Source organism: Haliotis rubra, unplaced genomic scaffold, assembly GCF_003918875.1.
Source record: "Haliotis rubra isolate DU_JTF1 unplaced genomic scaffold, ASM391887v1 Scf1074, whole genome shotgun sequence".
Classification (NCBI taxonomy): domain Eukaryota; kingdom Metazoa; phylum Mollusca; class Gastropoda; order Lepetellida; family Haliotidae; genus Haliotis; species Haliotis rubra.
The window spans coordinates 248023-273033 of record NW_025764975.1 but is presented as its reverse complement, the minus strand read 5'-3'; the positions used below and the strand labels follow the sequence as shown (position 1 = coordinate 273033).

Below are 25011 nucleotides of genomic sequence, written 5' to 3'. Positions count from 1 at the left end.
ACGTTTATGGCATGGTTATATTCTTTTCCACACAGTTGATTGTGACGGCTGTGTATTTTATGGACGCTCTGCATTGTACGGAAGACTTTTAGGTCCATTCGGGTTTTATCGGTCTCGGTCTGTTCACTGGTCTTGAGGGGTACATGGGCTGATGTACCCTCGATATTTTTTATGTTCCCTGTACCGAACACTTCAATAGTAATTTTGAACTGTTTGAAGCACGGGTCATAGTATGGAGTACCAGACGACAAGACGACATGAAAAACAAATTTAGAGATATCTCCGTTCCATCGATTTGCATTCGCAAAACATCGTACACCATACGAGATTCAATGTTATTCGAGATAAAGATTTACTACTACGACGTACCAAATGAGTTCGGCATTCCCAGCTGGGTACATTGAAAATAATAGAAGAGCGCTCAGCTATCAGAAAAACGTCATTTATGTGTGAGGCAAAATAAAATTATACAGTTAAAATTTCAAGATGCACATCAAGATGAATTTCCAAGACAATGATCTAGAGACCTCAAGAAGAAAATCTGAAGTGTCAGGACCATTGTCTTGAAATTTCAAAATGATGTGTTGAAAATTTTAAGTTGCCATTTTGAAATTGCAACATAACAAGTTAATATTTCAAGAAAAACAAACAATTGAGTTTTTTTACTAAGGACAGGCTCAGACAGCGAGAGGGAGAGGGGGAAAGGGGAGAAGGGGAAGGGAGAGAGGGGGGGTGATTGGAGAGGGAGGGCAGAGAGGATAGAGAGAGGGAGAGGGGAGAGGGAGAAAGAGAGATACGGGGGGAGGGGGAGACAGAGAGACATAGGGGAGGAGGTATAATCTAATGACAGTTGTGTTACGATCCATGCGAGTATGATTCCATCATCCATGTGAGCAAGTTTAACAGTGACCGAGGTCATAAATATCATAGTTACTGCCATTACGCAGTTGGTAGCGGAATAGGAGCCTGCAACATTCCACGGGCGCGTGATGCTCCTGGAAATTGTCCAAGAAAGTCTACCAAGCGCTGTTTTGAGCGAGAATGTAAACAAATACGTACATCTGCCATTTTTTCACCTCGGAGTGTGCCAGATCGCTCACTCTTCTTTAAACCATTAAGGTGTCTTTAAGTGCCTTTCTCAACCCGCCAAAGTACTGGAATTTATATTTTACTAAGAATGTAATCCCAAATGTATCATTTTCTATTGCTGTATAACTTCCCCAATACCATAAATCGACAACACTATGATGACGCCATGTAGAAATAATTGTATGAAGTCAAGATAATATGTAGTGATGCTGGTTTGTAGTGACGCTGGTTTGTAGCGACGCTGGTTTGTAGTGACGCTGGTTTGTAGTGGTAATGGCATGTAGTGACGCTGGTTTGTACTGATGGTGGTATGTAGGGATGATCGTATGTTGTCATTCTGGTTTGTAATGATGACGGTTTGTACTGATTGTGGTATGTAGGTATGATCGTATGTTGTCATTCTGGTTTGTAATGATGACAGTTTGTACTGATGATGGTATGTAGGGATGATGTGTATGTTCTAATGGACAGCCGTGTTGTAAATCTGTAAATCTAATTGTCATTTAATTAGCTGTATATCACTTTGCTGTATCCATGTCTCTTTATCCTCATTATTTGTGTCAACTGTCTTTACCTTATCCCAATTATCATTGTTTTTATAACTGCTTTTGATCGACCCTTTGTGATTGATTGTATATACATGTACATATCTGTAAGTCTGGAATATATACTTTGTTTTCTACATCTGTCTATAATCACCTGAAGAAGGGGCAAGATGTAGCAATAAACAAGAAGTTGCCCACCAACTTCTAAATGCCTCTCAAGAATTACATAGTATTGTTTGATATTGTATATGAAATACGGCTTATGCAGGTCTGACTGCATCTGGTAACATGCAAGGTATAAGTCATATTTACATCACCCACGATTTTACAAAAAGTATAACAAATGTGTTATTGAGAGTTGTAGTTATGCTGTGATGGACATCATAAATCAAGAGTGATTGTTAGCCTAAGTTATGCCATCTTGATCAATATTAGCATTTATTTCAAAGAGAGAGAGAGAGAGAGAGAGAGAGAGAGAGAGAGAGAGAGAGAGAGAGAGAGAGAGAGAGACAGACAGACAGACAGAAAGACAGACAGACACAGACACAGACACAGACACACACACACACACACACACACACACACACACGCGCGCGCACACACACACCACACCACACCACACCACACCACACACCACACCACACACCCTCCGCCTACGCGAAAGCTATGAATACCCCTCTGTGGACCCAACCCAACAAAAGTACTAGAATCTGTTCTCACTAAGAAAGCGTAATCCGATTTAGAAGATGCTTTCAGCAGAGATTTGAGATTTGATGTTACTTTAATAGTGTCAATACACAGAACATTTTATGGTCGCAACATTGGCGCCCAACGTGGGGCTGAGAACGTTCATATTATATGTGAGCAAAATATGTCTCAGTACCCTCCTCTGCGGCCCGGGACGTGCCTTCCGTTGACGGGAGAGTATGAAGCAGAGCGTGGAGTCATCCAACAGCTGACACCCTTACCTTTCAGCTTGCTGACGGGGTTAACCTCTTTGGTACTGTGAACAAGGTGTACGACTTGGTCCATGGTGTGAATCCCAGCACGGGACTCGGAAAGTTTATAAGTGAGATAGTTAAGATTTAAAGTCACACCGGCAATATTTCAGCCATATCGTAACTAAAACAAGTTCTATATTCATGATAAATACACCTAATTTATAAAACCCTGTCAACGAAGGACACTAAAATGACTAGATTATCACAAAATGGGTTAAAACTAACTAGCATATATCTTAAAATGTTTTTGGACAATACATTGTAAAAATGGGCTATTTATTGCCAACAACTGAAGGTAGATCACCATTCTAGGATCCATGGGGACTTACATTACTTTTGCTACCTGCATGGACCCTAGCTGGACTTACACCACCCCTTCAGCCATTGACGTTTATGCTGAGATTTAAACATACATTAAAATGACAAAATTACTACGATTAAAAACCTGGTAGACTTAAATTTGCTTCAAATGTTTTGGGAATTACGTACCCTCTCAGGAGGACAATAATTTCACGCTACGTCAACCCCCTTCGAAGGTACAGACTGGAAATGATATGGCCGCTACATTGATCTGCGTTCTACCGATGAAATGCCGTACCGCAGCTTACACGACAATGTTGGACATCCAGGTAGAGATAGAACTGTAGCACTTTTAAGTGATAGATTCTACTGGCCTGCGATGTCAAATGATGTTGAAGAACACTTGTAAGGATGTGAACGCTGTCTTGGAAGGTAAACACCACCAAGCCGAGCTCCAATGGTAAACATCCAGACATCAGCACCTTTGGAACTTGTATGTATGGATTTCTTGACGCTGGAACCGTCAACAGATGGATTGGAGCATGTTTTAGTTGTAACTGACCACTTTACCAGATATGCCCAAGCATACCCAACAAAAAACATGTCAGCCAAAACAACTGCTGATACTTTCTTTACCAATTTTGTTGTTTACTATGGACTACCAAGGCGGATCCATTCAGATCAAGGAGTTAATTTCACAGGTAAAGTGGGGCAGAAACTGTGCCAACAGACTCGTCACCTGAGAACCAGAGCGTTCTATCTCCACTTTTTGGAAAAAATGAGTTAAGGTTTTCTGGGTACTTCTCATTGTGTATTCTATCTCCAAATAAAATTGTGTAGCTGTATCTGGCTTAGAAAGTGGTTTTAAGACAATTAACATCAGTTCTATCTCCACAAATTAAAAAGGTTTTCAGTTCCATACTGTTCTATGTCCCTAACTAATCAAAACGGTCGATTTGGTCACATGACTTGGAGATAGGACAATCTGGACCTGAACTTTCGTCGGATGTCACATGGAAATGGTGAGTATTTATCTTCACTTTTTCATTGTAACTCTTGTTTTCTCGAATGGATGAAAGTGTGCAATAAGTGATAATTAACCCTTGACATCCCAATATATTAATTTGAAATGTAACAATTGATAATTTTGGAGTAAAGGCACTATTTGAAGTTTGACATGGAGATAGAATACTCTGGTTCTAAGAGTATGTCATGTTTTCCTACTATGTTTGTTGGACATAGAACGTTTTTCAATATCACATATTTTTCATCTTTTCAGTGTTCCTGATGCAGTGAAATGTTACCAAGGTTACCTGAGGAAATCATCATTGACATTCTAAGCTATGTACCTTTCAAAGAACTACTATTGAATGTGTGCCAATATCTGCATCATCTTATCCTGAATTCACAAAAGATTTGGAAAGACACAGAATTCTATGGCCTGAAATTAACATTTAAACAGCTGCATGGTCTCCTCTCTCGGTCCCATTACTTTTGGTATTTACAGATACCTTTTACGGAAGTTGAAGGCCCAGTGTCCGTCACTTATTATATTTTCATAACCGGATTTCTTCAAACTGACAAAATATGATGGTTAAACATAAGAGAGATGAACGTTTCTACTCTTGGATTTCTACTCTTGGAGTTTACCCAACCTTGAACTGTTAAATGATGAACACTGCAAATATCTATGTGATGAAGATTTTATCATCATCAAAGCATGTGAAAACCTGGAACATCTGAATGTGAGGCTCACTCATGTCAGTCCGAACACCTTAACAGAAATATTTCAAAAGACAAAGAGTTGTTTCAATTTGGAAGCATTTGGAGTCAATTCAATTTGGATAACTGCATTGAATTGTTAAGCTTTGCTTATTTCTATTCCCTGACATTTTTTGGCCTGAGTCTGGACGATTCCTTCAGTGAAGCGGACTTTAATTACTATATTGAACAGGAATTTGTTGATTGCCAATACAGAATAAAAAACTGAGTCTTGTCTGAAATTCTTGAACTGGATCAAGTTCTAGCGTTGGAAACAGAAAATGAAGATCATGATTCTGATGATAATGATAATGTTTTTAAGGTACAACCGGTCATTAATATGGGCAATGATGGCAATGCAGTGTCTTCTGATCAGACCAAGAATGCATGTAATCCATCAATCCAAACAACAGAAATTCACGTTTCTCAAATTGTTGAAGTTTCGACTCCACACATAAATGAATCAAATCCTGCAGATCATGAGGAGTTGATTGAGCCCTCAAGATCCCGACAACGTTTTACTTGTCCTAGAGCGAATACATCAAGCTTCTTTTACCGCAGAAAACTTGCTGTGTACAACCTTACGGCACATAGTACGATATGACCTATTGCATACTGTGCAGTTTGGCATGAGAAACTTGCAGGAAAAGGAACCAATGAACTAGCAAGTGCTCTTTGTGCTATTCTTGCTCAACTCAGTCGTGTCTCAGTGCGTCCTCAAGAACAGGATATGAGGAGGATGTCGTCTCCACCTAGAGGAGCTTGTGTTGAAAATTGGCCGACAGTCAAACCCTGTTCCACAAAACATGAACTGCCCAAGGACAAAGCTGCAGACCTCAGATCTATGTTGAAATTCATAACCTCAACAGATCTCATAGGATAAACTCATTCAAGAACATGTTTGATGTTCATGCTTTAGGGACATGTCTGATATGTCTTGTAACTCAATGGTAAAGTCCTTTAAACCTGTTTCAAGTTTTGAAGTTGTTTAAGAGATTGTTTGTTTTTGATACCACAAAACTGAGTGTCTTTACTTAAACAATACAACAGTGATCCATGACATCAATTTGTGTCTGATGTGTTTAGTGAGTTCATTGTTCTAGTTTATACCTGTTCCAAGTTTTGAAACTTTTAAGAGATTATTTGATGTTGATTTATTAGGGATATGCTCTTATCATAAACACATGGCTACATCCAATTAATCAATAAGATGATAATCAGCACATCCAGTCTTAATTATACATTACAATCTAAGTTTGATTCTCAATATCAATATTTTAACTTTGCTGTACTAGTTCTAGTTCATAATTGTTTGATGATTGCCAAATGTTCCCTGTTCACCGAGTTCTTATATATTCCCATATGTTTAAAGGAAATCACCATAAAATATCAATGACCAGCATACTTTTGGTTTGAAATAGCAAAATTACATGTCGGTTTAAAGCCTATGCACTCATGCATGGAAATCAGAAAAATAGCATTACTGAAAGTGTTGTTTTGAAAATAAAGGTATTTTCATAATCATTTCTCTTATTTCTGTTTTTTGAAAGAAGAAAATTCAAAATTTAAGATATATACGTACATTTTCGGAGCTATGTCAGTATTTTATGGATATAGGACACTTTGGAACTGAACAAAACAGCGTTTGATTTTAGATATTTGTTCTGTCTCCAAACACCTTTTTCTTATTTATAGGTTAACTCTAAATTTTGGATCATTAAAACATGGTTCTATAGTTTCAGAATGACAACATGCACCTACATGCAAAGTTACAAACAGTTTCCTTGGGAAATATTCATTTTACACATACTTCAATTTTTGGGACTCCGTATCTCGAAACCAAGTTTTGGTTCTCAGGCGACTGTGCCAACTGTTGAAAATTGGGAAGTCCCAAACCACGCCGTATCATCCCAAGAGTAAAGGTATGTTATGTGCGAACGCTTCATTTGTACTCTAACCTGAGATGCACGATAAATCTTGTAAAGTAACACTTGGCATATATCTTGTAATGTCAGTGAGTGAGCAATATCAGCAAAATGTAGCAATATGTAGCAATATCAGCAATATGTAGAAATATGTAGCAATATCAGCAATATGCAGCAATATCAGCAATATGTAGCAATATCAGCAATATGTAGCAATATCAGCAATATGTAGAAATATGTAGCAATATGTAGCAATATCAGCAATATGTAGAAATATGTAGCAATATCAGCAATATGCAGCAATATCAGCAATATGTAGCAATATCAGCAATATGTAGCAATATCAGCAATATGCAGCAATATCAGCAATATGCAGCAATATCAGCAATATCAGCAATATGTAGCAATATCAGCAATATCAGCAATATCAGCAATATGCAGCAATATCAGCATATGTAGCAATATGTAGCAATATCAGCAATGTCACGACAGGGCACGCCAGAAATGGGGTTTAAACATTGGACCCAGGTGGGGAATCAAACCTGGGTCTTTAGCGAGACGGGGAGAAGCTTAAGCCATTATGCGTGAGTGAGTGAGTTAATATTTAACCTCACATCGGCAATATTTCAGCCATATCGTGACGAGAACAATTTAATTTATATCAACATTAAAATCAATACATTTAGAACATAAAAATCTGTCATCGAAGGACAGTAAAACTACCAGAGAATCACAGCTCTCAATCTAAGCCATTATGCTACCCTACCGCCCGATGTAATGTATGCATGGGATATATCCTGGACAGTAATACATAAAGGACTCTGATAAGTATTATATCATAAAAGTAGGAGGAGGTTTATTTTGGGGTTCAACTACAAGAACATGCACCAATGTCTATTTTGTTGGGTTGAGTCAGGCACCTAATCGCTGCACACAAAGTCAGCCGACTACCCATTGAGGAACCGCGGCTTCCACAATAATGGAAGTCGGACAAATGGTAGTCTAGACCAAGGACTTTGTGCACCCCTCTGATAAGTGTCAATTGCACAACTTCCGCGGCCGAACGCTCTGAATACCCCTTTGTGGAGTCAACCCAACGAAAGTACTAGAATCTGTACTTCACTGAGAAAGTGTAATCCCATTCATAAGATGCTTTTAGCAGAGATTTCTGATGAATGTGTGAGGGTTGATTCGCTTCTAACTGAAGATATTTGATGTTACTTTAATAGATTCGATACACAGAACAGTGTTGTGCTTACTGAGTACTTGGCACTGGATGTCCCTCTCATGTAGTTATCAGCCATGTCGGTTATTATGCCATCTGTACGCACAATACTGGTGGAGCATGTGTTTCCCCGAGCTGGCATTCCGCCAAACACTTGTGTCGGGCAATATTAACGCCGTTTACCTTGCGGCGAGGTAGTCGTCTTCCTAGCTGCGTGGTGCCTTTACACTTGTAAAATGGAGCTATCAACACTTACTTTCTTTTCTCTCGTTCTGTGTAGTATAACAGACGTACATGCTGGTGCCAGGCGTAAAGCCTTGGTTAAACGGGTGGGCCTGATGGAAGAGGAGATCAATTTATTGAAACATACAACTGTTACTGAGACTAAAATGATTGAAAACTTTGAAGAGTTGAAGTCGTCACTGAAAGAAGAACTGACCAAAACATTCGTTCCTCCCTTGATCAAGCGCTTAGTCAAACAAGCTATTGCCGACATCATGAAAGAAGACTACATTGGGAATATCATCAGCGCACATATGGTCAATGAAGTTCAAAGCCTAAAAGCCAATGTAGAAAACACAACGACACAGCTTAATGTAGTAACACAAGAGTTGAGATATGTCCAACGGGAAAGAGACATTTACAGAGAAAGTCTCGAAAGAGCACATGGCGAGTTGACCAAAGACATCCTTGCATTACAGATGCAGCTGACTGGCCTTACGGAGGACTTGATGACACTGAATATGACTTGTTGTTGGACGAGGAAAGAGATTAAAGAGGATGATGTTAATCAAAGTTCGCTGACAACATCGTCGTTGTCACAGGTGTTATTCACGACTTCGGCCACGACGTATCCTGGAACTACATCAGGTGAGAGTTTTAGTAAAGAGTAGTTGCTTAATTAACATTCTGTCTTGATATTCCAACCTGAAGATATGAGAATACCATTATTATTTCGTTTTTATTACTCTCCCGTGGAAGATACTGCAGTGTAATATTTTTCCGTCAATAATGCACTGGTGTAATACCGCTAGACGTATGACGTCATAATGGTTTACAGTTATGACATCACAATGTTAATACCTCTGTCACAATGGTATTAGTCCTTGCTTGACTCGCGGAAAGCTGAAAGTCATCACACTGTAGGCAGTTTCTATCAATTTATGTTGGAGAGTAATAAACAGAATAATATACTCGCTTTCGCTCGTTTGATACCAAATCATTAACTCGTTTAATAACAATGGTTTTACACGGAAGGTCGTTTAGTATCCTCTATGAATTTAGCCAATGTTTTTACAGTCATCTTGCATACATGCTTAAAGTGCGTCCTCTGCTTTTGAAACTATGTCGGAGGTCAAATTTCTGTGTTTCTATTGTGGAAACCTTTCTTTTCCGAATGTGGCAGTGTTAAACTACCCTGATTTCAAATGCTTATATTTACAGTTTGCGTACACATAGGCTATTACTTTGTCATTACAGGACATTTCAACATAGGGTTTATTGGGAATGGCAACATAATGTTTATTAGGCATGGCAACATAATGTTGATTGGACACACATGTATATTTTATTGGATATTTGTACATATAGCCTATTGGGTATTAACGTAGATACAATCAACGTAGATTGTATTGGGCATGTGAACGTGAGGTTAACATGTCATGCCAGTGGTGCATGTCCTGCATAGAGTTTATTGGGCATGTCAACATGGGCACAACCGAGGGTTTGGAAGGCATGTGAACGTTCGGTTGGCAGGTAATAACAACATAGGGCTTACAATAAACATTGACACACATGATTTAGAGGTTTCCATGCGTCTTTTGTACATATTTTGTATCTGGAACACAGAGAGAAATTTCAGCTGAACTGTTGCTGTATGTGACAGACAGTGGGAGATAGTCGAGAGACAGTGGGAAATAGTCGACAGACAGTGGGAGACAAACGAAACACAGTAGGAGACAGGCGATAGACAATGGGAGACAGTCGACAGACAGAGAGGGACATTCGACAGACAGAGGGGGACAGTCGAAATACAGTAGGAGACAGTCGATAGACAGACAGTGGGAGACATCGACAGGCAGACAGTAGGAGACAGTCGAAAGACAGTTGGGGAAAGTCGACAGACAGCTGGGGACAGTCGACAGACAGTCGACTGAAAGTGGGAGACAGTCGACAGACGGTGGGAAACTAGCGACAGGCAGTGGGAGACATCGACAGAAAGACAGTAGGAGAGAGTCGACAGAAAGTGGGAGACAGTCGACAGACAGAGTGGGACAGTCGACAGACAGTAGGAGACAGCCGATAGACAGACAGTGGGAGACATCGACAGGCAGACAATAGGAGAGAGTCGACAGACAGAGGGGGACAGTCGACTGACAGTGGGAGACTGTCGACAGACAGTGGGAAACAGTCGACAGGCAGTGGGAGACAGGCGAGAGACAGTGGGAGACAGACAGCCTACAAAAAGACAGTGGGAGACAGTAGGAGGCATTCGACAGAGAGACAGTTGGGGGCAGTTGACAGACAGTGGGAGACAGGCGAGAGACAGTGGGAAACAGGTGACAGGCAGTGGGAGACAGACAGCATACAAAAAGACAATGGGAGACAGTAGAGAGACAGTGGGCGAGACAACAGACAAGGGGGGGGGGGGGCAAGCGACAGAGAGTGGGAGACAAACGACATTCAGTAGGAGACTGTCGAAAGACAGTGGGAGACAGTCGACAGCCAGTACGTGACAGTCGATTGACAGTCAGTGGGAGACAGTCGACAGGCAGCCAGTAGGAGACAGTCGACAGGGAGACAGTAGGAGACAGTCGCCGGACAGTGGGAGACAGTCGACAGACAGTGGGAAAGAGGCGACAGGCAGTGGGAGACAGGCGACAGACAGTGGGAGACAGTCGACAAAGAGGCGGTAGGAGACAGTCGACAGACAGAGGGAAACAGTCGAGTGACAGACAATGGGTGACAGTCGACAGGCTGACAGTAGGAGTAAGCCGATAGACAGGCAGTGGGAGACAGGCGACAGAAATAAAATGGGAGACAGTCGACAGACAGTGGGAAACAGGCGAAAGGCAGTGGGAAACAGGAGGAAGGCAGTGGGAGACAGTCGACAGAAATACAATGGGAGACAGTCGACAGACAGTGTGAAACAGGCGGGAGACAGTCGACAGAAATACAATGGGAGGCAGTCGACAGGCAGTGGGAAACAGGAGGGGAAGGCAGTGGGAGACAGGCGAGAGACAGTGGGAGACAGGCGACAGGCAATGGGAAACAGGAGGAAGGCAGGAGTCGACAGAAATACAATGGGAGACAGTCGATTGACAGTGGGAGACAGTCGACAGACAGCGATAAACAGGCGACAGGCAGTGGGAGACAGGCGGGAGACAGTGGGAGACAGTCGACAGAAATACAATGGGAGACAGGCGAGAGACAGTGGGAGAAAGTCGACAGACAGTGAGAAACAGGCGACAGGCAGTGGGAGACCCTGTGAGTTTTAAGATACCCCAAATCAACTATCAACTGTACTGAGAAACAGATTTTAAGTGTCTGCAATATATATGATTATATCACAATATATATGATGTCTGTTTGAGAGGCTGAGTAGCACATGTCTGTCACAGTGTACGCAGACAGTGGTCCCCCCTGCGGGTCATTTATGACTTCTAGTGCCCCTGGTCCCCATCTAGGACATTTATGACTTCTAGTGCCCCTGGTCCCCATCTAGGACATTTGTGACGTCTTGTGCCCCTGCTCCCCACAGAGGACATTTGTGACTTCTAGTGCCCCTGGTCCCCATCTAGGACACTTGTGACTTCTTGTGCCCCTGGTCCCAATCTGGGACATTTGTGACTTCTTGTGCCCCTGGTTCCCATCTCGGACATTTGTGACTTCTTGTGCCCCTTGTCCCCATCTAGGACATTTGTGACTTCTAGTGCCCTTGGTCCCGATCTGGGACATTTGTGACTTCTAGTGCCCCTGGTACCCATCTAGGACATTTGTGACTTCTTGTGCCCCTGGTCCCCACATAGGACATTTGTGACTTCTTGTGCCCCTGGTCCCCATCTGGGACATTTGTGACTTCTAGTGCCCCTGGTCCCAATCTCGGACATTTGTGACTTCTTGGGAACCTGGTCCCGATCTGGGACATTTGTGACTTCTTGTGCCCCTGGTCCCCATCTCGGACATTTGTGACTTCTAGTGCCCCTGGTCCCCATCTGGGACATTTGTTACTTCTAGTGCCCCTGGTCCCCATCTAGGACATGTGTAACTTCTTGTGCCCCTGGTCCCCATCTAGGACATTTGTTACTTCTAGTGCCCCTGGTCCCCATCTAGGACATGTGTGACTTCTTGTGTCCCTGATTACCATGCAGGACATTTGTGACTTTTTGTGCCCCTGGTCCCCATCTAGGACATTTGTGACTTCTTGTGCCCCTGGTCCCGATCTGGGACATTTGTGACTTCTTGTGCCCCTGGTCCCCACATAGGACATTTGTGACTTCTAGTGCCCCTGGTCCCCATCTGGGACATTTGTGACTTCTTGTGCCCCTGGTCCCCATCTAGGACATTTGTGACTTCTAGTGCCCTTGGTCCCGATCTGGGACATTTGTGACTTCTAGTGCCCCTGGTCCCGATCTGGGACATTTGTGACTTCTAGTGCCCTTGGTCCCCACATAGGACATTTGTGACTTCTAGTGCCCCTGGTCCCCATCTAGGACATTTGTGACTTCTAGTGTCCCTGATTACCATGTGGGACATTTGTGACTTCTTGTGCCCCTGGTCCCCATCTAGGACATTTGTGACTTCTAGTGCCCCTGGTCCCCATTTAGGACATTTGTGACTTCTTGTGCCCCTGGTCCCGATCTAGGACATTTGTGACTTCTTGTGAACCTGGTCCCGATCTGGGACATTTGTGACTTCTTGTGCCCCTGGTCCCCATCTCGGACATTTGTGACTTCTAGTGCCCCTGATTACCATGCAGGACATTTGTGACTTCTAGTGCCCTTTGTCCCCATCTATGACATTTGTGACTTCTAGTGCCCCTGGTCCCCATCTGGGACATTTGTAACTTCTAGTGCCCCTGGTACCCATCTAGGACATTTGTGACTTCTTGTGCCCCTGGTCCCCATCTAGGACATTTGTGACTTCTTGTGCCCCTGGTCCCCATCTGGGACATTTGTGACTTCTAGTGCCCCTAGTCCCCATCTCGGACATGTGTGACTTCTTGTGCCCCTGGTCCCCATCTCGGACATTTGTGACTTCTTGTGCCCCTGGTCCCCATCTCGGACATTTGTGACTTCTAGTGCCCCTGGTCCCCATCTAGGACATTTGTGACTTCTTGTGCCCCTGGTCACTATGCGGGACATTTGTGACTCATTGTGCCCCTGGTTACCACGCGGCACATTTGTGACTTCTGGGGCCCCTGATTACCTTGCAGGACATTTGTGACTTCTAGTGCCCCTGGTCCCCATCTAGGACATTTGTGACTTCTTGTGCCCCTGGTCCCCATCTGGGACATTTGTGACTTTTAGTGCCCCTGGTCCCCATCTGGGACATTTGTGACTTCTTGTGCCCCTGGTGACCATGCGTGCACATTTGTGACTTCTAGGGCCCCTGATTACCTTGCAGGACATTTGTGACTTCTTGTGAACCTGGTCCCGATCTGGGACATTTGTGACTTCTTGTGCCCCTGGTCCCCATCTCGGACATTTGTGACTTCTAGTGCCCCTGATTACCATGCAGGACATTTGTGACTTCTAGTGCCCTTGGTCCCCATCTATGACATTTGTGACTTCTTGTGCCCCTGGTCACTATGCGGGACATTTGTGACTCATTGTGCCCCTGGTTACCACGCGGCACCTTTGTGACTTCTAGTGCCCATGGTGACCATGCGTGACATTTGTGACTTCTTGTGCCCCTGGTCACTATCTCTCGGAATGCTGACATTATGTGAGTGCTTTACGGAGTTTGCCTGACATTGAGTCAAGTTACCCCGTTGCCCTTCACACAGCGTAATAATGATGCCAAATATTTTACCTGTTTCAGCCTCGACGACTGACCCGAGTCAGGGTCCGAGCCCGAGCAAGACGGTTCCGCCAGTGCCAGTGACGACACAATACACTGATCTACAAGGTAGGTGGGAAAACCCAGCAGGCAGGAAGCTAAATCCTTAAGTCTTCCTGCATTTAACAGACTGATGTAATGTCCGAAAGAGACGATACCACGTGTTGGAAAGGACATTAAGGAAAAACAAAAGGATACTGAAATTTTAAATTGATCTATTTGATTTGAGATTTTGTTCAATAATATGTGTACAAAAAGTCATTTCAGTCAACCCTTTAGAATCATTTGGGCACACCAGTAAAATCGAGAAAGGTCCAAAATAAAAATTTCATTCAAACACATATGACGTTGTAATATGTTGCTTTCCTCTGATAAACGCCAGTCAAGGCATTTGCTTCACACAATGTTTACACCCAGGCGTTTGTTTAGCCTGTCACCGGTCAGGATGAAGAAAGGTCTGGGTAAACAACGCAGCGTTTCAACCGATAGGCTTGTTATATTTGATCAATTATGTGCTTGTAAGCTTCATCCTTTGAACTGATAACTGCTCTACCTTTATGTGGAACACATTTCTGTCACATTTTAAAAACATGCAGACTAATGTTTCTAATATTGAAACAGACGCAGAATGTTAATCACTCGGACAGCCGACATTTCGATCTTTACCACCACACACAGCCACTGTGTTTCTACCCTTGTTGTTTATCAAAGTACATTGCTTCCAACAACAAGTACGGCTGTGTCAGCTACAGTTTCCGCCTCAGACAGTAGTTGTGTGAGAATTGCACTGCCGCCATCTCAATATGCTGACATTTTGTGAATGTTTGCCTGACACTTAATTACAACTGTGTTGCACAATCACCGAGTCAAGTTACCATGTTGCCCGTGAAACTGCGTGAGGAACACTGATGATTTTATATGCTTCACATTAGAATTGACAGAATTGCCGAACATACCATGTACACTAAACGGGGAGGGTGGGGTTGAGACATCAAGGAAAGACATTTTGAATGGGCGATCACTCTTCCTTTGAAATGATGTAAGCGATGGTCCAAACTTCCTGCTTCCGGTCTGGTTCCGGACTCAATGTACGCTGCGGACACTTGCTACATGTAAAGACAGAGCCCAGTGTAAGCGTTGCCTTCCGACGAAAAACCTTTAGCTGACAGATGTTTTGCGATGACTTTTAGTTTAGAAAAGCATCGTTTGTTTAATGCCCAAGTGCAATACGAATTGAAACGATAGAAGATAACGGGGAATAGGTCATGAAAAATCGGCTTATTGTCACGGCATATCCTACGACAGAACACGAGACAGTATATGTCTCGGGCGGCATAGCATCTATGTCATAGTCGGATCTTGAGTGTGTGCGTGCGTGTGTGCGTGTGTTTGTTGGGGTGCAGTCAGTGCTGTGAATCATTACATATGTTATTCTATTTATCCAATTCTTACAAAAGTTTAACACCATTTAAAGCTCTTGAAATATGTAGTCATTTACAGAGATTTGTCTCAACAAACAACAGATCATTCTGACCACCCAAGGGGATGTATATGATAGAATTACATGACATAATATATGCATCTTCTTTATTTGGTAACATTATGTTGACAAAATATTCGATATGACAGACCATATACTGTTAAGGATAAAAATGTATTTGTTTTTTTACCGGTAAACTGATCCGAGTTTTGTTGATGTTGCCGCCGTTAGGATCCGGATTTTAAGTGATCCCGGCCGGTAGTTTTGATCCGGGCGACTGAGGTCGACTAGAGCACATGGCTGGTGTCACTGCGGTGATTCATTTTATGTAGAGGTGCAAGGGGTCAAGAAATTTTGTAAGTAGTTGATGATTTTATTTATATTGATGGACATTGTTGATAGGGTCACAAAGCGTGTTAAGTTTGATGCATTTATATGAGTTTGGAATAATTTCAGTTTTGTCATGTCAGGCACGTGGGTTCGTGTTTCATATTTTCGTTATAGTTACAGATACATTGAATTAATCTGAGTGGCCATAATATTGATTTAGCATTGGAAATTGTTCAGCTGAATTTAATTATTTGTTTGTTTTATTTATACAGTTTGAACCGTATCAAATTCAATTCTACCTACGCTGCGGCGTCTTGTAGAGAGTCTGCAGACAATAAACCAATAACGTACGTGTTCAAGATAAAGGCCCAACTATGTTTTAACCTCTGCAATATATACTATCCAGCTATAGCTTTTTATTCTGATTTTCATTCAACAGTTCTGAAAGTAAACTTTAGCCTTAAATCTGTTTATTAGGAATTAGCACAGAAAATGTGTTTAATATCAAACATGTTTTGATGACTAAGTTCGAATTTAACCCGACAATCATTTCATGTGGACCTCATGCATTTATTTATATTCGTACCAATTTAACAGATAATACTTATGTACAATGACTGAATAAAGTCATGCATGTGTCATGTTATATTAAAGTACACACAAACCATCATATAAAAATACCAGATAAAATTACAACATTGTACAATGCAGATATCTATTGATGTAGAGAGGAAAAAGATACTGACTTTATTAATTGATATGTGTCAGAATTTGAAAAATCAGTGTAATGCAAGGAAACATAAAAGCTGGGTCTAAAAATATAATATGAGCATTTTCATGACTATTATAATCATCTGATTATTGTGAAGGTAACCTGTATGTATACGCTGCAGTAAAGTGTAAACCAGTTGATGTTTACAACACTTAACAGTGCCATCTATTGTATAGATAGAAGTTTATTGCTATGTGTGTGTGTGTGTGTATAATTCTTATGATGAAAACTTGAATTTAGAAAGTGCCTTTGAATATGTAATTACCCTAGTATAGCTTCTTCTGTGTCCGAAATATTACATTTTATAAATGAATATTTTAATATTAATTCCTTCTATTCAATTTAAAAAACAAATATATTAATATATATCCTTAATTCAGGATAATTAAAATGCAGTCATTGTATAAATGTGCACTATATATCCACCCTTTATCCACTCGGTCATTATATATACCATGGACCATAAACCCTTACAGATTTAAAAAAGTAGATTTCAGTTATGCCCATGTTTAACATTCTAGCCATCGTATTTGAACATCGGCTACATGTAGGTGATGATAGACATAATTCGTCCTTCACAGTTATTTTACAATTACCTGACCAGTTTCTTTCACTTCTCTATATACCTGCTAAATGTACTATTCCAAAAAAGAAACGCATGACCCAGAAATCTGTTGCGAAAATGTTGTTTTTTCAAACATGTATAACTCGTCCACAAATAGACTTTAAGAAATGAATTTTACAGCAGTTTAGAAGAAGGCAATGTCTATTCAACCAAGTGGATAATATTAGATAACGAAGACGTTGAGCGCGATGGTGACCACGTAGCATGGTCTCCTGGCTCTCAGCCCAATCTCCCTCAACCTCCTCCGTATCTGTTTCCACCAAGGTCCAGGCACTCTGGCTGCTGTGCTCTCACACGTGGCAGTACGGTCACGTAAATGTAGTACCGGGATGTACCGATCTCGGGCTGCAGTGGTCTGCAGAGGTCGGCCTGTACGGGGACGGTAATAAAAAAAATACCTGTTTGGTTGTAACGAGCTGTAAGCAGTGATATCGTGCTCAGACTAACATTCAGACGCCTGGCAAATGAAAATTGCGAATCTCCAGCGTGCATTCTTTCAATGGCGATGTTCCGTGTCGCAGCGTCAAGACTTGGCGTAGTGATTTGACCTTGAAACTTCTTCAAAACGGATGCCGATTCCCGAAAGTAATCTGTTTTTATAGCCAGAAAGTGCATGCTGTTTGCTGCAAAATTTCATCTGGAAGGTGATTTCTGTTGCGTTGTGGGCGATGCCGTTTCAATTCTTGTAAGAAATCTCATCAAAATCATCATTTTCAGGTAAAGTCGACTTTTCACTTGTGCAATTGTGTAGAATCATGTTATCAACACTGTGTTACATATTTTGACGTTTTGTTTGAACACAATAGGTAATTAATAGAGTTTTTAAAAATACAAAAGGCCTATGCGTTTCTTTTTGGGGATAGTATATTTGTGTTGTTAAAAATCTCATATGCACGACCAAACGTTGCATAACACGACTTTCTTATTTCGGGCACCGCATCAGCTCCCTGCCGTACTGAATTACATGAATGCAGTCTAATCGGCGTAATTCGATAGAGATTAGTAATCTCATTCAGGTGCATCCTACAAAGCCTCCAGCATTTCTTAAAATGTGCCTCTGGAATGCTCAGTCATCCAGAAACAAACCTATTGACATATTTGATATGATTATTGACGATGACATAGATGTGCTTATCTTAACTGAAACGTGGCTAAGGCTCACGGGTGATGAAGCTAAGATAGCTGAAATGACACCAGTGTCCCATTCTCTCCTCCACTGCCCTAGACTCGATGCAAGTGGAGGTGGAATCGCAATTCTCTACAGAAAATCCCTCACTGTTCGTCGTAGTGACTCAGGAAACAGTTCTAAATCCTTTGAGAACATGAATGTTGTGATAACTTCTGGACAGGCTACCTTTAGCCTGGTGTGTATTTACCGACCTCCACCCTCTGCGAAAAACAAACTGAAAAACAATGACTTTCTTCCAGAGTTATCTACCCTCTTCGCAACACACTCCAAAAAGTATACCGTAATTCTTGGCGACTTTAATGTGCACTTCAACACTCGCGAGAAGTACGAGGTCAAGAAATACATTCAGCTACTGAATACGTATTCCCTTACCCAGCATGTGTCTGTCGCCACACACAAATCTGGCAACATTCTTGACTGGATTATCACACACAGCAGCTGCAATATTATCAAAGATGTCGAAGTCATCGATTGCCAGATGTCTGTCCACTTCAATGTCTTCTTTGCTATTGACTTAATTAAGCCAAACAACAAGCATTCAATCTTGATGTGTCGAAACATCAAGAAGATTCAGCCAGATAGTTTCAGACTTGACTTGGTTAATTCAAACCTCCTCACTGATCCTCCCCCTGATGTTGAGGACCATGTTGAGCTCTTCCATGACACCCTCACATCTCTTCTAGACAAACATGCTCCGGCAGTTGAGAAGAATGTGATACTCCGTCCTCATGCTCCATAGTATGACGAGTCCATTCGTCGCTCTAAGACACAACGTCGCAGAGCAGAACGTCAGTGGCGTAAGACACGCCTGGAAATTCACAGGCAGATATATCAACAGTGCCGAAATGCTACCACCTCTTTAATCATCTCCGCTAAAAGGAAATATTGTCTTCACAGTATACAGAATAGTATGGGGAACCTGCTTCCCCTTTACAGGTTTATGAATAAACTGCTTGGTAAAGGAGGTGATGGTGATAGAGTACCTCCCGGACAAAGTCACATGGAACTCGCAGACTCCTTCAACTCATTTTTCATTTCAAAGATTGATACCATTCGACAAGGACTTTCAGCCAAGGAAGTTGATAGGTGTTTCAGTGAACCTCTCATCACAGGCGATCCACTAACACAGTTTGCGCCCTTCACCCCCAAGGACATTGAATCAATTATCCGCTCTTCAAAGCCTACCACTTGCGACTCCAACCCCATACCAACTAAACTTCTGTTTCAATATCTTGACTTCTTGCTGCCAAGCATTACCAAAATTGTCAACTCAAGTTTGGAGAGTAGTGTATTTCCATCCAGATTCAAACATGCTGTAGTCAAACCTCTGCTAAAGAAACCTGATCTTGACTCTCAGAATCTTCAGAACTTTCGACCTGTCTCAAATTTATCCTTCATCTCCAAGATAATTGAGAAGGCCGTGCATGTCAGACTCAAAGTCCATCTCTCTAAACATATTCTGCTTGATGAATTCCAGTCAGCGTATCGGCAATACTATAGTACGGAGACTGCCTTACTGCAAGTGACGAATGAGCTTCGTTGTGCTGTCGACGATGGTATGATTGCTGCTCTAGTGTTGTTGGACCTCTCTGCAGCCTTCGACACAATCGATCACCATAGACTCTTGTCCAGGCTCACACAACAGTACGGACTTGAAGGTCATGCCCTTCAATGGGTGACGTCTTATCTGTCTGACCGACAGCAATCTGTTGTTGTTGGCACTGAGAGATCAAAAGGCACTGTAATCACTTGTGGGGTGCCACAGGGATCAGTCCTTGGTCCAGTCCTGTTTGTGTTGTATACCGGATATGTCGGAAGGATTACTACAGACCACACAGTTTCTCATCATGCCTACGCTGATGACACCCAGCTCCTGAAAGCATTTCATCTGTCAGATCTATCTACGTCTCTTCAGTGCATCGCTGAATGTACGCAGGACATCAAGTGCTGGATGACAGGAAACATGCTTCAAATTAATGACACAAAAACAGAAGCAGTTCTCATTGGTACAAAGCAACAACTCAGCAAGGTCAAAACCGACACCCTTACAGTCGCAGACTCTGACGTCAGATTCTCTGATGTGGTTAAGGACTTGGGTGTCCACATCGACTCTTCCTTGACTCTGGATGCTCATGTTAACCGTCTGAGCAGGACCTGCTACTTTCACCTAAGATCCATTGGTAACATTCGGCAATACCTGACAACTGCTGCAACTCAAGCCCTTGTTCGAGCTCTTGTTACATCTAGGCTTGATTACTGTAACAGCATCCTTTCAGGCCTCAGTTATAAACTCCTTGATAAGCTTCAGAAGATCCAAAATACTTCCGCCCGCATCATCAGCAAGACTTCTAAACGTTCCCATATAACACCAGTGTTGAAAGAACTGCATTGGCTACCAGACCGACTGGTCATCCCATCCTACAAACTGAAATCCTTTGGACACCGATCATTCTCTTACTCCGCGCCTGTGCTCTGGAACTCTCTCCCATGTGCCCTTAAAAACCCTGCCACAATTGACATTTTAAGTCTAGACTTAAAACCCACCTTTTCTCAGTATATTATGTATAACTTCATCTGTAAATACTCCAGTGTAAATATTTTGTAGCGCTTTGAGCATGCCTTAGGGTGTGGAAGGGGCGCATTATAAATATGCATTTATTATTATTATTTATTATTTGAATACATTACAATGGAAATACACTGCAGGTTTAAAAGTGTGATATTCAGACATCTAGTGCCAGACTTAAATTACCGATTGCAAAACGTCAACAAAACGACAAAACATCGCCTCTCTTCGAACGGCCATTTTGCGATTCATTATTTCAATATAAGCAGTCATGGCTATCCCCGGTGTATCATGGAATCACAGAACAAATATTCCAGGACGTAACGCTTGATATATCATCGTTAAGGGAAACCATATACTGTCCATGCACCAGCGTGAACGTTACGGGTGTATATGTAGGCTAAACCGGTAAACTGTCTGTGTAAAGGTGACGCGTACAACTGCCATCGCGCATAGGACATCTGCGGTCAGTTTAAGTTTGGGCCGTCCGGATCAGCGCACCTAGTGGATTAGTGAAGGGAAGATAAATTTTAAAAGATCGCCCATTCCATTCACGGTTAATGAATTCAAACTGAAAAGGTTGTCATTTCATAAAGAGGAATTATGAGTTGGTACAAGTGGAGATGTTTATATTTGTTTATCATTTCTTTAATTTAATAATGTGAATGATTCGCCCTTAACCTAACCAAAACCCTGGAGTTACACTGTTCATGTTTATATTTCAAACCAAAATAATAATCTATTCAGTTACAACATTTCAACAAAGAGGAGCATCTCAGCTGTTAACACACAGTTAGTACACAGCCTTTTATCTTGCAGACACTCGGTCTTGATGAACAGATATCTCTATGAAATTGAACCATGGGTTTTAATACCTCTGCTATAACAGATGTATTTGGAATGTATCCATATATAATATTGAAAGGCAAAACATTTTTTGAAAGGCGAAAACTTCTCTGTGGCTTGTATTTATAAAGCTTATGTGCTATGTATAGTTTTCTGAACAACAGATTCCCTGTTTTAGCCTCGACGACTCACCCTAGTGAGGATCCGAGCCCGAGCAAGATGGTTCCATCAGTGCCAGTGGAGACACAAGACTCTGATCCAATCGGTAGGTGGGAGAACCCAGCAGGCAAGAAGCTCAGTCCTTAAGAGATGAATCTCACATATCTTATCGACCGACGTTCATGTTGTCAATGACAGGATTTCATGAACGTGATAATTATGCTGATGTCGCCATCAGACAGCCGGAAAACTGCTGAGTGTGGCGTAAACAGCAAAGAAAACACTGTCTGTGACAGACACCAACGTATGTTATTACCCTAATAAATACCAAACAACAGTTGTACCGACAATATCAACTTGTAATGTCTGATGTACATACTTTACTTTGTGCTGCAGCGACTCCATCACAGGCAGACAGCGACCTCTACTCCGCCAGCATGAACGGTGACCTGGAGGCTGTGAGGCGGATCTTGTCAGCGGGTCACGTGAACATCAACACTAGAAGAGGATGGGGCTGGACACCGGTGATGGCGGCAGCACGGTATGGACACAGGGATGTGGTGGAGTTCCTTGTGGGTAGAGGGGCTGATGTGTCACTGGTGAACAGGGACGGTAACAACATCCTTCACTTGGCCTGTTATGGTGGAGACTTGGAGACTGTGAAGCTAATCCTGTCACTGAACGTGGTGGACGTCAACAGTAGAGGAGGACGGTACAGCAGGACACCAGTGATGGAGGCAGCAGTGTATGGATACAGAGATATGGTGGAGCTCCTTGTGGGTAAAGGTGCTGATGTGTCACTGGTGGACAATAGGGGTTACAACATAATTCACTACGCCAGTCTGTATGGACACCTGGAGACCGTGAAGCTGATCCTGTCACTGAACGTGGTGGACATCAACGCCAGGACCAACTACGGGGACACAGCGGCTGACATGGCGAAACGCTGGCGACATCAGAAAATGGTGGATTTCCTGGTGTCACGTGGGGCTCACTGAAGTCAGTGTAGTGTTGGTGTAGACAGAAACGCAGCCCATGTCGTTACTGACACGAACGTGGTTTGTGCCGTTCATGTGGTCGTGTGTCAGCGTTCACGATTCAGGTGATTTCCTTTTTTCTTTCTGAATATAAATAAAACATGTATTTTCAGACATTTTGTCATTTGTTGTGTTTGGAGCCTCGCAAGATCAGGTAAGAAAATTGTGAAGTGAGTGTAAGGTGAGTGTTAATGTTGTTCTGAGCATATCGCGAATTGTGAAACAGACCAAAACTGTTTGTTTACATGTCGCTGCTCTCAGTGACCTCAGACTGAGCCGAGCCGACGTGGCGCCATTTGTGCAGTGACAGTGACGTCACACTGCTGGTGTCGTCACAGATATATACTGAGGCGCCTGGCCGTCTTCTCAGCCAGATAGGACATAGAGCTGCGCAATACTGGCTTCGTGCCATACAACATAAGCAGTTTTTGTGGTACCATGCGGTCGGTATCGTTTATCAAAGGAAGAATGAACATCTGTAGCTGATTACTGCTGACATTTAACCCTTTTGGTGCCACAGGGAGATGAACCCTTTCTGCAGTGACTAAACACACAGTATACACAATGAAACCTATTACAATCATCACCCAAATCATCTCAGCTTTATTAATCCAATGGAAGCCAGAAAGACAAATATTTCCTCTAGTACTTTCTTTCTCGATATAACATACTGATATTTAGGCAAAGCACAATTACTGAAATGCCCGGTAAGAATTCCAGACTTCGTAAATCTTGCCATTTTTTAGACATTAAGAATTCACCATTCGTGGTATCGTTTACTGCATGTTGTAAATATCGGATAATTACACGTTGAACTGAATTGAAAAATTGTCTATTGGTGATCACTGGTACATGTATGTGTTTTGTTTTATCAAATCAATAATGATTATTCTGAAACCTCGCCTTAACTCTGAAAAATGTCCCCAGTTCTGTTTCTTGAAATAATCCATTGTTATTTTAGACAAAGCAGAATTGCTGAAATGGCCCCTGAAAATTAGGTACATATTATATTTTTCCATTTTGTACTCATTACAAGGTATCGTTTACTTACATTTTTTAACTGAATTTGAAAACTGGCGTGAGTGAGGTTAGTTTTACGCCGCTATATGGCGACGGTCTGTAAATAATCGAGTCTGGACCAGACAGTCCAAGGATCAACAGCATGAGCATCGATCTGCGCAATCGGGATACAATGACATGTGTCAGCCAAGTAATTGAGCCTGAGACCCGACCCTTTTAGTCGCCTCTTACGACAAGCAGGGGTGACTTCAAAAATAACCTTTTAGTGACCACTCGTTGTACGTTTCACATAAGCTGGCCATGAGACGCTTATTACATCACATATGTTGAACACTCAGCTGCAACACACACGTCCCTGAATTCCTCATGGATTTTTAAATCAAAAGACTAATGGTCTTTGTCTCCAGTTCAAATAGTGTTGATGATATTTACCACTGTTTTTTTCATTAGGACAGATTTGTATGAAGTCAGGAAAGTGAATGTTGTGCGAGAATAGCCCTGGATCTACCGACGGCTATAAAATTACACAGAAATGTAGAATATTAAATTTCCTGTTCGATGGTGTAAATTCAAACACGAAATGTAAATACTATGGCGTCTTGGAAAATAGACACTGCTGCCTCTTATCCGGAACGTTGTCATGCATTAAAGAACACAGCAAATTTCTCCGCTATTTATCGTTCACAAATGAAAGCATTGTGCGACGTTATTTTGTCCATCTTTACAGAAAGTGTGAGCGAAGATAATACTGTCTGATATCTGAACGACATGGGTACATATCAACTGAATTTTGTGTGCTTATGTTTATATACATTCAATATATATAATGGCTTTTAATAAATGTCACATGCATATAGTAAATGTAATGTACTACTGAAAACAAAACCACACCACGCCATGTCTTGTTTTATGTTTTTTTGCAACATCGAAGAAAGACCACATTAGCATGTCGACTGGTGCATATCTCATCTAATTTCCGTTAATTATGGAAAAGATGCAATTTTATCCGGCAATCGACAGAACATAAAATGACTGGATTAATTAGACACTGTATCTTAATTTCGACAATACGCTTCTCACC

At 41.9% G+C, this 25011-nt stretch overlaps 1 protein-coding gene across 2 annotated transcripts; it reads left to right on the top strand.

Moving 5' to 3' along the window:
• The first annotated feature begins 8117 nt into the window (after window positions 1–8117).
• On the top strand, window positions 8118–23024 carry LOC124280172 (ankyrin repeat family A protein 2-like). 2 transcript variants are annotated; one of them, XM_046716072.1, is made up of 4 exons: window positions 8118–8716; window positions 13889–13975; window positions 21893–21979; window positions 22270–23024. In XM_046716072.1, exons 1-4 carry the CDS (start codon window positions 8185–8187, stop codon window positions 22869–22871), a joined length of 1308 nt encoding a protein of 435 aa, XP_046572028.1. In that variant the 5' UTR covers window positions 8118–8184; the 3' UTR covers window positions 22872–23024. The 2 variants fall into 2 exon arrangements, with proteins under 2 accessions (XP_046572028.1, XP_046572035.1); XM_046716079.1 differs by lacking the exon at window positions 21893–21979.
• Window positions 23025–25011: the final 1987 nt, after the last annotated feature.